The sequence below is a fragment of the Fistularia commersonii genome, chromosome 23 (genome assembly GCF_037954325.1).
Source record: "Fistularia commersonii isolate RoL2024-O1a breed Wild chromosome 23, RoL_Fcom_v1.0, whole genome shotgun sequence".
Lineage (NCBI taxonomy): Eukaryota > Metazoa > Chordata > Actinopteri > Syngnathiformes > Fistulariidae > Fistularia > Fistularia commersonii.
In genome coordinates this window covers 14,207,621-14,221,318 of record NC_141306.1, presented here as the reverse complement: position 1 = coordinate 14,221,318, position 13,698 = coordinate 14,207,621, and the positions used below count along the sequence as shown (strand labels likewise).

At 44.2% G+C, this 13,698-nt stretch overlaps 1 protein-coding gene across 11 annotated transcripts in view; it reads left to right on the top strand.

Moving 5' to 3' along the window:
- The window catches only part of tcf4 (transcription factor 4), a 184,614-nt gene that overhangs the window by 104,887 nt on the left and 66,029 nt on the right, over window positions 1-13,698 (top strand). For 5 of the 11 annotated variants that reach the window (XM_086170647.1, XM_086170651.1, XM_086170655.1 and 2 more), the window contains 2 exons: window positions 3,460-3,589; window positions 4,502-4,551. In XM_086170647.1, the coding sequence (XP_086026773.1) occupies window positions 3,460-3,589; window positions 4,502-4,551 (180 nt within the window). Of the gene's footprint in view, window positions 1-1,686; window positions 1,824-3,459; window positions 3,590-4,501; window positions 4,552-13,698 lie in introns of those variants that run through there. The other 6 variants (XM_086170648.1, XM_086170652.1, XM_086170646.1 and 3 more) reach the window with 2 other exon arrangements.

Here is a 13,698-nt window from a genome sequence, read left to right as displayed (position 1 = left end):
GTCGTGGATTGATTGAGGATTGGATAGGAATGAGAGGTGCGTGACGGGATAGGCTATGCTAATGCTAACTCTAAGGAAGGTTTCAAGGCCAGGGAGATGGCAAGATGGTTCCACAGAACAGACGTAGAAGATCCCGCGCGATGGGTAATGTTCCTATGTGAGGACACGTCCCTTCCGGAGAAATCCCTGCATTTTTTTTTGGTCCTATTTGTCCTCCGTTAGCCCTAAAAGTCTCGGGGAAAGTCTTGGACGTCTCGCAAACAGAAGGTCCTGAGAGGCTAAAAGAGATAAACAAACAATGAGACTCCATAAAGCCGACCCGATCGGTGTGACCGCACTCCCAGACGTCCCTGCGGGAAGTCCGGCCAAGTTCGGGAAGCCAAACGGCGTTCCCTGAGCCGAAGCCCGACCGAACCCTGGAGAAACAAGGCCTGGTGACCTTCTAGCGCCGAAGGTCACGATTCAAATCCACAGTTACTCCTTAAATCAGCCGGATATACGTGTCTCCGTCTCCGTCTCTGCTCATCTATCTTAGTTAATATTGTCTCTGTGAGCAGCTGGGCTTCCAGGCCTGGTCAGCTCTGCAAGACACAGCCCTCTGTGTGTGTGTGTGTGTGTGTGTGTGTGTGTGTGTGTGTGTGTGTGTGTGTGTGTGTGCAAGCACAAGAATGAAATAACAAGCAAAAGAGCAACGGGAGGAAAATGGGCCTCCACTGACCCTCGTGATGGTCAAAGTAATCCGGATACTTGTCGCGTCCGACTCCTCGCCGCTCGGACGTTTTCTCTCCAGCGAACCGACGGCGAGGAGGTCGGACTCTTCCGGCCCGTGAGCCCCTGACGGTTTCCGCCATTTTAACCTTTATCGGTTTGACTCGCGCTAACAAGTCTTCCGCTAAGAGTGAACGTTTTTATCCTTGTTGTTAATCGGCGTCCGTTCTTCGGCGTCCCGACGGCGAGACAAACAGGTAGCGGGAAACGTCCGGAGAGACGGACGGGTATTTTGTCTGGTCTCGTTACCGTGACGACGGTCTGGCCCGCCTGGACGCTCGAGCGCCGGGAGAAATAAAGGAAAGAAAAGAAATAAAAGCGCCACAATCAATGCGAGGCTTTTTTTTTTTTTGTTTGTTTTGTTTTAGCGGGAACCCCCTTTTTCCTCACACGCACACACACACACACACACCGAAAGCTACGGGCCGAGGAGCGGGACGAGGAGTCGGCGCGTCATTGTGTGTGTGTGTGCCTTTTGTGTGTGACTCCTTCTCCTGTGTGTGTGTGTGTGAGGCTGACTTTATTTAGGACAAGGGCCCTTTTGTTTTAAGCGGTAGAATGGGCTGTGAGGCCGAGGCCGGCCTGTAATTGGCCTACTTAGGATCTGCTTAGCATGAGAAAAGCCCCCGGCCTCCTTCCCCGCTAACTCTTGTTGTCTCCGACTCCCCGATCGGAATTCAGATGAGTCCGAACACACACACACACACACCTCGGCGAGGTCCGCGCCGCACACTAATTACTTAACGAAGAGGAGAGAAATCCAATCCTCTGCTGTAACTCCCCCCCCCCCCCCCCCCCCAAAAAAAAAAAAAAAAAAAAAAAAAAAACGCCCCGTCCCGGTCGGTCCAACCCGGGCGCCACTTGTTGCCTCCCGAATCACTGAACTTAATTACTCGCACAATGCGGGGGTTGTTTGGGTTTTTTTTTTTTTTTTTTTTTTTTTGGCGGGGAAAGGGGGGGTTCGTACGGCGAAGGAAGGCGATAAAGAGACGGGGAGGTGAAGTTAGAGCAGGGCGACGCAAGATGACCGGCGGCATGAGGCCCCTCGCTTGGAGGTAAATATCATCACAGCGCTAGTGTAGATCATCATAGCTCTCCTCTCCGAGTGTGTGTGTGTGTGTGTGTGTGTGTGTGTGTGTGTGTGACGAGGCTCGGGCGAGCAGGAGTCGGATATGCGGTCGTGTCGATTCTAAACGGTTCGCTTGTTTTGAAATACAGGCAAACTTAACACTGATTTGTAGTGGACACACACACACACACACACACACACACACACATGTTACAATGTGATGCATTTGTAGTGTGTGGCTGTTCTCGGTGTAGAAGTCCATTTTGTTTTTGAAGCGGTCGCTTGAACCTGCCTCTGCTTATTGTCTCCTGAACGATTCCATATGATTTCCAGACCGACAGCTACGTCGTCCGGCGCCGCAAAATAATGCAAAATATGTTTGTTTTCTTTGTTTTGTTGCGTCGCGCGGCATCTGTTTACGATTCCGTACGGAATCGTGTTCAAGGTCTGTTCGCTAAACATCGAAATGATAAAATAGCGGGATTAGCAGGAAGGACCTCCTAGAAGACGTTCAAATCGGCCACAAACTGCGGGGAAAACCGCTGGGAACAGACTGTCAAAATTAAAATTAAAATAAAAATACGATTAAAAGAAACATTATTGCTGTATATATATATATATATATATATGTTTATATTGTTGCCACCTTTCAATGCTTTCAAATGAAATACATTTTTTAATCTAGGCCTGTATTTCAGATAAGCAGCGCTCTAAATATACACAATGTATGTTTATAGAATTATTATTTTACAATTTTGCGATATGATTTATGATTTAAACTAGATGTTGTTTGAATATACATTTTAGATATTTCAGGGGAGCAGCATATATATATAGCTCCATATATGCATACATATATATATAAAAGCACACTGTTTATATGTATATAGTTAACATTTATGTAGTTATGACATGATAAAATAATAATACTTTGAATGGAATTAAACATTATTGAATGATGATATAGATTCATGATACGGAATATAATTTGTCTGATTTTACCTTTTAGATTTTCAGAAAAGCGACACTCAATTTACACTATTAACATCTCTACAATTAATATCTTGACATTTCCTATATATATATATTTTTTTTTACGATGCAGAATCGCTGAATGAACGCAAAAATGCAGAATAATCTGATTTTGCATTTTCGATGTCGGTCTGTGTTTACGTGCACACTGGATGTGTATGTTTATCGTGCGTATTCATGCAATGAATATTTATATGATTATTGTATATTCTGTGTATAATAATTCTTATTATGCATTTTAGATGTAGACCTGCATTTTAGATAAGCAACATTTGTATATATCAGTTTCTATTCATGTAATGACGATACATAATATTTATTGTTTGTGCTGCATATATTCTGATGCACTCTATTATCCAAAAATAAACACATCAAGCTTTTGCCGTTGACATTTCAGCAAGAAAGATGGAATCCGGTTGTTTTCGGACGCTCCTCGCTCTGCGCCCTTTAATCCGAGCCGCACCTTTAAGACGCTCTAATCCCGTTTGCATTTTGGCGGCGCCGCTTTCTGCGCGTATCGGCCTTTATATCGCCGGCGTCTGCTCTCCGAGGGCCGCCGCCGGAATAACCCTCCGCCGTCTCTCTCCTAGCAGTCGATCCTGGGCGGCGAGATGGGTCTGGGGAGCCCCGGCGCCCCCTCGCCCACCAAAGCGGCGGGTCAGTACTACCAGCACTACGGCGCCAACCCGCGGAGGAGAACGCTGCACATGGACTCCATGGGTGAGTCCTTATTTATGCTAAAAACATCTCGATCTTTAATATCCGTCATATTCAGGTTTTAGAAGGAGGGAATTTGTCATATATGATATGATACGATAAGGACTTTAGGTTCGGTTTGAATTCGTCGAAATGCTCGCGGGGTTTGGACGTCGACGCCGAGGAGGAGATAAAAACCGAACCCCGCCCGGCTGAGGATGCTTTTAGGCGTCGCCATGGCAACCGGCGGGATTAAACCCCTTCGAACGCCACGCGTCCCCGCCCCCGAATCCAACGGTACCATCCAACCTTTTGCTGACCCCCGGCAACACCGTTTGCGACTCCTACGGAGCGTGTGTGTGTGTGTGTGTGTGTGTGTGTGTGTGTGTGTGTGTGTGGCCTCCACCTCTCAATTCGTCCGTGCGTTTGGAGGAGACTTTAAGGGAAAAGTATACGGAGAAGACGACAATAAAAGGCCGCCATGTAGCCTTGGTAGCGTTACCCTTGAGAGGACACACACACACACACACACACACACACACACACACACAATGTCTCTGGGCCTCTTTCCAAAAAGCATTCTTTCATTTTTCCATCAAAGTCTCACCTTCCCAGTTAATAGACTGCTCCCTTGCTCCCTTTGAGAGAAACCCTGAGAAATAATACAAACATGTCCTCCTGCTTCTCGCCCCACCCGAGGAAAAAGAAAACATCGCTCTTTTTTTTTTTAATCCGCCGCATCTTATTGAGGGTGGCGTTTGTTTGGGGGGGGTCTTTGTAAATACCCCGGTGGCGGCGGAGGGAGGGAGACGTGGCCTCGCTGCCTCCCTCCGCGGCTGATCAATCAAACCTCAAAACCGAAGCGTTTCAAAGCGCCGCCGACGCCGAGCGCCGAGTTCTCGCTCATCCTTTTCTTGTCTTTTTCTTCTCTTCCAGAGATCCACACAAAAAAAGTGCGGAAGGTCCCTCCCGGTTTGCCGTCCTCAGTAAGTGATCGCAGACCTTCTGTCCGTCTTTCTCTCTCTTTCCCCGCCTCGCCGTTATTCAGCTTCGGCGACGGGGAAGCCGCGCAAAAGAGCAATCGTTCACGTAACGAAGTGTAAGCGGGAATAAATAAATGTTAATATTGCACCGGACAGCAGAGGAGTGTGTGAAGTTCACACCGCGAGTGTGTGTGTGTGTCCTTTCAAAGTGACCCCACCTGAAATTCACAGTTTTAAGAATCACTTGTTTTAACGGCGCCGGAAAGATAGAATTTCGGATATTTTCAAAAGTTGCGAGTGTGTGTGTCTCGTCGGGCAGATCCTCCTTCCCTTCCGGTCCCGTGTTTTCCTTCCCGTCTGGTTTCCCTTCCCGATCCTGACCTCATTAATCGGCAGTTAACGGGGGCTGAATGTGCGGCGTGTCGGCTCGGGCTCGGGCCCGGCGGGGGTCCGCCTCCCGGTGACCTCGGCCCGCTTTGTCCTTCTTCCTCCCCGCCTTCCTGCAGCGCATCAGCCTCGGCAGACGGCTGCGCTTGTGTGTGTGTGTGTGTGTGTGTGTGTGTGTGTGTGTGTGAGGGGAAAGGAAACAGGGAGGAGAGGGGAAGCGCGTTCGGATCACGCAAAGTTGATGGTGTTTTTCGGAGGTGTTTTCTTTTGATGTGATGCTTTGATTTTTCAAATCTATCACACTTCTCGGTCAATTTTTAGTTTTGCATTTCTTCATTCACGTGAATAAAAGAAACGATATGACATGGATTTTTATTCTCATCAGATAATCATGGAAATAATCATAATAATAATAATAATAATGACATTAAAAGTGATAATAATACCAACACTTACGCTTACAACAATAATAATAATAATTTGTTATTAATATCAGTATTATTATTATTATTATTATTTTAAACATAACATTATTATTATTACTATTATTATTATTATTATTGTTGTTATTATCATCATTATCATCATCATCATTATCATTATTATTATTGTTATTGTTGTCATTATTATTATTATTATTATTATTGTAATTATTATTTTTCTTCACATGATTGAAGATGTCAAATGGATATTTATTCTAACCAATAGTAATAATAATAATCATTTATTTACCAGTTTATTGTTTTTTTTGTTTTTGATGTTGATTATTGTTATTATTATTATTTTTCTTCACATGATTGAAGATGTCATCTGGATATTTATTCTAATCAATAGTAATAATAATAATGATAGTAATAATTAATTTACTACTTTATTATCTCTATTGTTTTTGATGTTTTAAAAATTCAAACAACAAAATAAGAAAAAATTGTCCTCCAGAGGCCGAAAAGTTGTTTGTAGTCGGTTAGCTTGGGGTCGCGGCCGCGCGCTAGACAGTGAACTGGAATTCTGTGTCATTAAACGAATCATGCAAATGACCTCATCTGGATGAATGCATTGATCGCCCTCCTTCCTGCACTCTCGTCCCCGATGAGCGTGGGGGGTCGCGGTCCGGTCCGGCCGGCCGAGCTTGCACGTTTGCAAGGTGTGGTTCGGACGGAAACGCCCGGAAATACATGCAACGCTAAAGCGCTAATGCGCTAATGCGGTAATTACACGGAACCCCAAGTCAGGGGTTGCAAGCCGCTCCTCGGAGCTCCAGGGAGCGAATCAAAAACACTTGGAATTCACCTTGCTTTCCAAACACCTTGGCGTTCTCCTTCCGTCGTGGAGGTCGCTGGTAAAGGTCGTGCTTTACGGCGCCCCGGTTGCCAGGCAACGCATCCGCCCCGGGGGCAAAGCGGTTGCAGTTCAAAGGTCGCCTCCAAGGTCCGTTAGCAAACATGGCGGCGCCTGGACGGAGAATTCAACGCACGCCGCGTTGTTCCGTATGCACTCCCATCTTTCTGGACGCCGCCTTCCATCTTTTTTCCTTCTGGACATTTAGGGATCATTTGTATTTCTTAATTCCACTTATTTTATTTTAAGGCGTGTTAGAGTTTGACAGGCGCTGCAGGTTGTTTACCTACTTGTTGCAGCTCCTCTATCAGCTGTGGATTCAGTCTTTACAATGACATCACCCTCAGACCGGGAAAAGACTGAGCTACGACGAGCTACGAGCTACTGACGGAAGCACACTGCGTCTCCGCTAACGCTCCCGACGACTCCGAAGTCTTATTTACGTTTTACTCATGACTGCAAGCTGATTGGCTGGAGCCCAGAAGGGTTCCGTTCCCAACAAAGTCTCCTTGGGCAAACACACTGAAACCCAAGTTTCTTGCAAAGTCCGGTTAGCGCCTCGCGTGGCAGCTCTGCCGCCATTGGTTTGTGTGCACACCTGTGTGTGTGTGTAATTGTGTTGTTGTGTGTGTGTGTGTGTGTGTGTGTGTGTGTGTGTGTAAATGTCTTTACACCAGCGTCTTTAACAGGAAGTGTTAAAGTGTGTAAAGTGTGTAAAAAACACCTGAGAATACAGTGGATGAATGAATGGATGAATAAAATAGAGTGAGTAAGGGACACACACACACACACACACACACACACACACACACACACACACACACGCACACAACAACAACAACAACACAATTGCACTAACCAACATTGACTTGAAAACTGGCTTCCTGAGCTCTGATGGTGTCGGGTGTTTTTACTCTGATGGTTACTGAAGAGATGCAGTAACGCACACACACCAGCGCTCACAAACACACACACACACCCACACATACACAGACACACACACACACCAGCGCACACACAGACTTTGCACCTGCTCGGAGCACAAACACAGCGCCGGCTTTCAAGTGAGTGCGGCGCTTCATTGCGACACGCATCTCCACCATACCTGGCATAAACACACACACACACACAAACTCATGGCTGCAAAACCATGTGTGTGTGTGTGTGTGTGTGTGTGTGTGTGTGTGTGACGTCTCATGGTCACTGTAATCATCCTTCCTTTTTCTCACTCATCGCAAAGTGACTCCTTCATGTCTCGACTGCAGCGCAGGTTCAAAGGCTTCTGCCTGCATTGTGGGTCCATTGTGTGTGTGTGTGTGTGTGTGTGTGTGTGTGTGTGTGTGTGTGTGTGTGTGTTGCTTTACTGCTGATTACATCACCGGCACTAAGATGAAATAAGTAAATATTGCAAAACAACATGTTTTTAGCAATCCAGCTCCTCTCTCATTTGCTTCTGCAAACGTTGCTAATGCTAATAACAGAAATAATGCAATCCTAGCTTTGACCAATGGCGGGTGGCCGTGAGTTAAGCCCCGCCCCCGGGGAAGCCGCCACCCTAGAGGGAGAACATATGAGGTCACTTTCAGGCGTCAATGGTGCGACTCGTGCTGGCGGTAAAGGGAGGACGCGGGTGCGTTTCGGGACGACCCTCTGCAGAGCGGGCCCGCGGCTAGGCTAATGCTAACTCTTGAACAAACATCCGAAGACGGTTCGTCAGCGAAGGAGCTCGTTTTGCGATTCGTACGCGGATTTCTTCGTCGTTTTTTCCCGTTTGTCGAGATGTCCCTTCCTCCGCACCGTTTTTTTTTTTGCAATCGTGACGATTTTTTGTTTTTCCTTCACGTTCCCCCGTTGCCGTAGGAACCCCTTCTCCCCGCCGCCTCCTCTCGCCTCCCCGCGCCGCAACTTTGTTATTGTTGTTTGTCAAATTCAGTTTGCTGAGTTGATGATTTACTTTGAGAAACAATTAAACGACACTCGAGAGAAGAGCGTGGGACGTCTTTGTAATCAAAAGGAAATTAAGCGGCGGTTGCTAACATTAGCAGGTCGTGGGGAATCGCCTCGCTGTTGTTTTTCCTCGCTTTTCCTTCCTCTTCTCCCTTTTTCCGGGAGCCGATGGCCCCCGAGTCCTCGGAGCCTTGCAGATGCCGAGCGATTAAACGCGGAAAGCGCACGTATAAATCAAGATTATCCCCCAAAATGGTGGTAATGGAGGCGTAAGAGGGAAACATTAGAGGGAGAATCCAAATGGACCGGCGCATGCGTCAGGATATATGCTGCTAATGCACACTTACTAATTTTATTTGCTCTTTTTTATCTCTTTTTCCCCTTTGGATACCTCATTTGGACACACACACACACACACACACACATACAGATAAACCCACCAATCAAGTGTATGTGAACTAAATATCCCCTGAAGAAAAACATATGTGCATATGTATATATGTGTGTGTGTGTGTGTGTATGTGTGTGCATGTGCATGTGCGTGCCTGGGCGTGTGTGTATGTGGGTGTGTGTGTGTGTGTGTGTGTGTGTGTTTAATCGTTCTTTTAATCCTTTGTCTTTTTTGATTTTTTGACTTTTTACTTTTTGTTAGACGACCTTGGGTTAAAAAAAAAAAAAAATATATATATATTTATATATATATTAAAAACAAAACAAAACAAATCAAATATTTAAATTGTTTAATTTTTTTTTTTCATTTTTGTATTTTGTGTCAGAATAAAATGTGATCTATATTTAAAAAAAGGGTGCTGAGAATTAATATACATTTGTGTATGTGTGTATGTGTGGTGTGTGTGTGTGTGTGTGTGTGTGTGTGTGTGTGTGTGTGTGTGTGTGTGTGTCTGTCTGCACGCTCAATACATCTCATTTCTTAGGGAATCCTAAACTCAAGGTCATCTTTCAAAAAGTTAAGAAAGATAAAAAATGAAATGATTAAAAACACGCGTTTATTTATTTTTCCACATATATATCTATATATATATATATATAGATATATATATATATGTAATTTACTTTTTCTTTTTAATTTTCGATATCTGAATAATCTTGTGTGTAAGAGATAGAATGTGATCAATATTAAATAGAGGGAGCACTAATTTTTATATAATTTTATATGACCCGACAAAATATAATTCATTTCTATAAAGATGATCCTAAATTCAAATGAGTGTGTGTGTGTGTGTGTGTGTGTGTGTTAAATCATTTTCTATCAATGCCCTTTTTTTCCAAATTTCTTTATCATGCATCATGTTTTATTTTGTTAAATGATGCGAATTATTTCAAAATAAAAGCACATCCCCATGACCTTCCTGCACACACACACACACACACACACACACACACACACACACTGGAATCCCACTCACAGTGTTCCCCTGAAGGCCCGTTTTCCCTCATTGTGATCCTGTGGATCCAGATCCAGGTCTCGCCCACCTGTGACGACCATCACTTGTTCGTTTTCCGTGTGTGTGTGTGCTGGTTTCCGGCGCCGTCGAGTGTTTTCGTCCAAACCGTGACGACGACCCTCGTCCGTTCCCACCGTCCGATCCGCCCCCTCTCTCTTTCCCTTCGGTTTTCTTTGGAGCGGTTTATCGAATTATTCGGGGCCTTCCTGAAGGCGCGGCCGGAGAGCCCGAGGTCCCGGCGGGCCGAGTGGGGAAGCGGGACGAGTGTGTGGCTCCCGCGGGTTTGGCGAGGCTTGCTGCCCCCCGCAGGCCGCCGTCGGTACCGCCGCTCTCGCCAAACAAGCTCCGGCTTTCCGGAGTCTGCAGGGAAAAAAAGGAATTCAAGATAGTTACTGTCAACTTTAAACAAAAGATAAACGGCATTTCATTTCATTATTTATTTTTATTTCTATTTTTTATTTTATTTTAATTAAATTACATTAAATTCAAGATTTAATTTAGATTTAATTTAATTTAATTTAATTTAATTTAATTTTATTTTATTTTATTTGGTTTTATTTTTTTAAATTTTATTAAATTTTTGACTTGGATCAGACTTTCCTTTTTGAATTTTTAGAATGGAACGTCTTGATAAATAAGTAGAAATAAAAAGACGGTCCATGTGTGAACGCTGACGTCTCGCAGCCGCAGATGCTCGCCAGCAGCTTCGGTGTTTACACTGAAGAAACACAGAGCTTCAGCCAGCGATGACCTTAGGGTTTAACAAGCTGACGCGCCTACACACACACACACACACACACACACACACACACACACACATAGTGATAGACAGCCGTGTTCAGAAATGCTGTGGATGCTTCACTACTTCTCTCCACGAAAGAAATACCTGGAAATCTGTCTTTAACATTCAGTCCGTCTGATTGATGTATTGCATAACATTTGCAGATGTTTCACAAGGATTGATTGTGTGTGTGTGTGTGTGTGTGTGTGCGCGCGCCCCTACTTGGCTTTCAGCCCCCAAAATGTCCTGCACCGCCGCCATTTTGTGTCAGGTGGGAACCAGACTAATTACAAGACTTCAACGTGTGTGTGCGTGCGCGAATGCGTGTGTGTGTGTGTTTGTGTGTGTGTGTGCACACATGCAAGTATGTATGTATGTATGTATGTGTATGTGTGTGTGTGTCGTGTGTATCTGTGTGAAAAAGCCTCAGTTCATCCAAACATCATTGTAATGTACATACACACAAATGTATTTTAGAGTTGGAGGTCTCTATTGAAGAACAATTATTATTATTATTGTTATTACTACTAGTAATGAAAATATATGATATTAATATATTACTATTATTGTTGTGTGAAATGATAATAATTGTGAAAGAAATAATAATAATAAAAAATAAGTAATAATAATAATGAATAACAACTATAACAACAATAATAATAATAATAATGATGATATTTGCAAGTGTATTTGCAAGTGTATTTGCAGTCCCTATGTGCTCTATTGTAAGTCGCTTTGGATAAAAGCGTCTGCCAAATGCAATGTAATGTAATGTAATGATGATGATAATGATAATAATAATAATAATAATTATTATTATTATTATAATAATGATAATGATAACAAAATTGTTGAGAGGCTTCATGGATACTGAATCCAATTATTTTGCCCTCATTTGACTTATTTTTCTCTTTGTACAATCCACATATTTCAAAAATGCTAAATAACAATATTCCAGCACAGAAACTATTTTCCCCACATTAGCAGCATCGCTATTTCTTGCAAAGACCAATTTAGGTTCAAACTTTGCATGCGAGTCCGACGACAGTTTGCAGCTTTGTAGATTCCTGATTATATAGATTTGATGCATCGAGCGATGTTTATTTCTTTATTGATCACCGATCAGATCGAGCGATCCCAGCGTCCTTGTCCGGTTTCGCCCGAGTTCCGACGGCCGTCCGACCAAATCTCCTTTAATTCAGAAAAAAAGAGAAACCATTGGAGATTTTCTGTCTCTGTTTGCTTCAAAGGCTGCCTGTCAGTAGAATGACCTCAGCCTGCAGACGTTCAGCGCCTTTCTGGCCTCAGAACAGACCCGTCACACACACACACACACACACACACACACACACACACACACACATGCACGAGGATGCCTGCCGCAGATGTGAGCGTTCCCCCGTGCATTCCTGAGCTGGAGACAGATTTCGGAAACCCGGTTTCCCTTCGGAAAGAAAGGAGAACCCGTGAATCCCAATCCCAGCGCCGGCGTTACAAATCGTCATGGCGACGCCGTCGACCAATGGCGGGCCGGCTCTGGGATCCTTTCTGCGGGTGAACGGATGCGTCTTTCTGGTTGTAGAGGTGTGAATGTTTTAAAGTCCATCAGGACGGATGGAGAGACGAGAATTAAGAGACGACTGATGGTGAATTTAGTTTATTTAAAAAGTTTTTTTAGGACAATGTACAATTACATTAAGCGCAGAGGCAGAGATGTTTGCACCAGATTGTAGCTCATAGCTAATTTCCATCTGTAGTCCTGGGAAGACAATACAAATATAAAACCGTACAAATAGATAATATATATAAAATATACAAATAGGCAATAAAATATGTATAAAATATGTAAAGTTTACAAATAGGCAATGATAGGGTGAATGGTTGACACGCAGAATTAGGACTAGCGCATTTAACCATGAGCTAGCGAAGGATCCGAGTCGTGCACGGGGCGCTAGGTTAGCTTCCGGAAAAGGTGCTAATTATCACTTCACTGCTCAGGTGGACGCTGGAACACCTAGAAAGTAAATGGAGTTTGGTTCCAGGAAGTAGCCTCCTCCTCCTGTTAGCTTAGCATTCCACGAACGTCTTTGACGTGCACCTTTAGCTCCACACCAGCAAAGAAGATCAGGACGATGACATGAACAACATGGAGGTGAAGCTGCGACAGCGTTAGCCGTTAGCCATTAGCCGTTAGCCGTTAGCTAACTCCGATCTTATTTGGGTGGAAATGTAGACGTCCGTCCGCGAGCTCTAGAATTCTCAGATCCGCTAAAAGTTCCTGCCGTGGGAAAAAAATGTAAAAGCGAGTAAAAGCCTGCAATTTGCTGCGACAAAGTTCACGTTTCGCTCAACAAGTCGCACCTTGTTTCCTCTCAAACTCCAGGAAGTTGAAGAAGCTCCCCCCGAACGTCCTAATTTTTTTTTTTTTTTTTTTTTCCCGTGGTTGTCGTAGTTAACCCCCCGCCGTCGCGCTTCCCCGCAATTTGCTGAATTTCTCGAAATGTTCCGTTTGTTGGACTGAAAAGAAAAAAAAAAAAAAAAAAAAAATCACAGAAAAAAAAAGGGAAAAATCACCATAAGGGCTGCTTTGCATTTTTAATTAAGAAACTAACATATGAATATATTTGCATATTATTGAGTCGCAGATTAAATCATGCATACATAATCAGCGTGCGGCGGCGTTCGCTCTCTGTCTCTGCACTGTGCTTACTGTGTTTGCAGCGAGCCGCCGTTCTGACGGATGCCAGACACACACACACACACACACACACACACACACACACACACACACACACCTTATTCAGACACTCAAACACTCAGTTCACAGACACACTTACCCGCCCTCTCCAAACACTCGCTCCCCTCCGTCTCTCTCCCGGCCCTCTTTGTTCGGATCCTATTTTGGAGGGAAAATTAGCGTCTGATTTCCACCATCGGAACGAAGGCCGAGTCACGACCTTCGTTCCGATGGTGGGAAGAAGAAGAAGAAGAAGAAGAAGAAGAAGAAGAAGAAGAAGAAGAAGAAGAAGAAGAAGAAGAAGAAGAAGAAGGAAAAGTTTCGCTCTCCTTCTTCTTCCTCCTCAGGTCCGAGCCTGGAAGCTTCGAGCACAGATCCGCTTTTCAGGGGAAACTAGAGAGAAACTTGAAATGGATCTGGATAACATGAATGGTTGTGTGTCTCTAGATGTGATTGGTTGTGTGTCTCTAGATATGATTGGTTGTGTGTCTCTA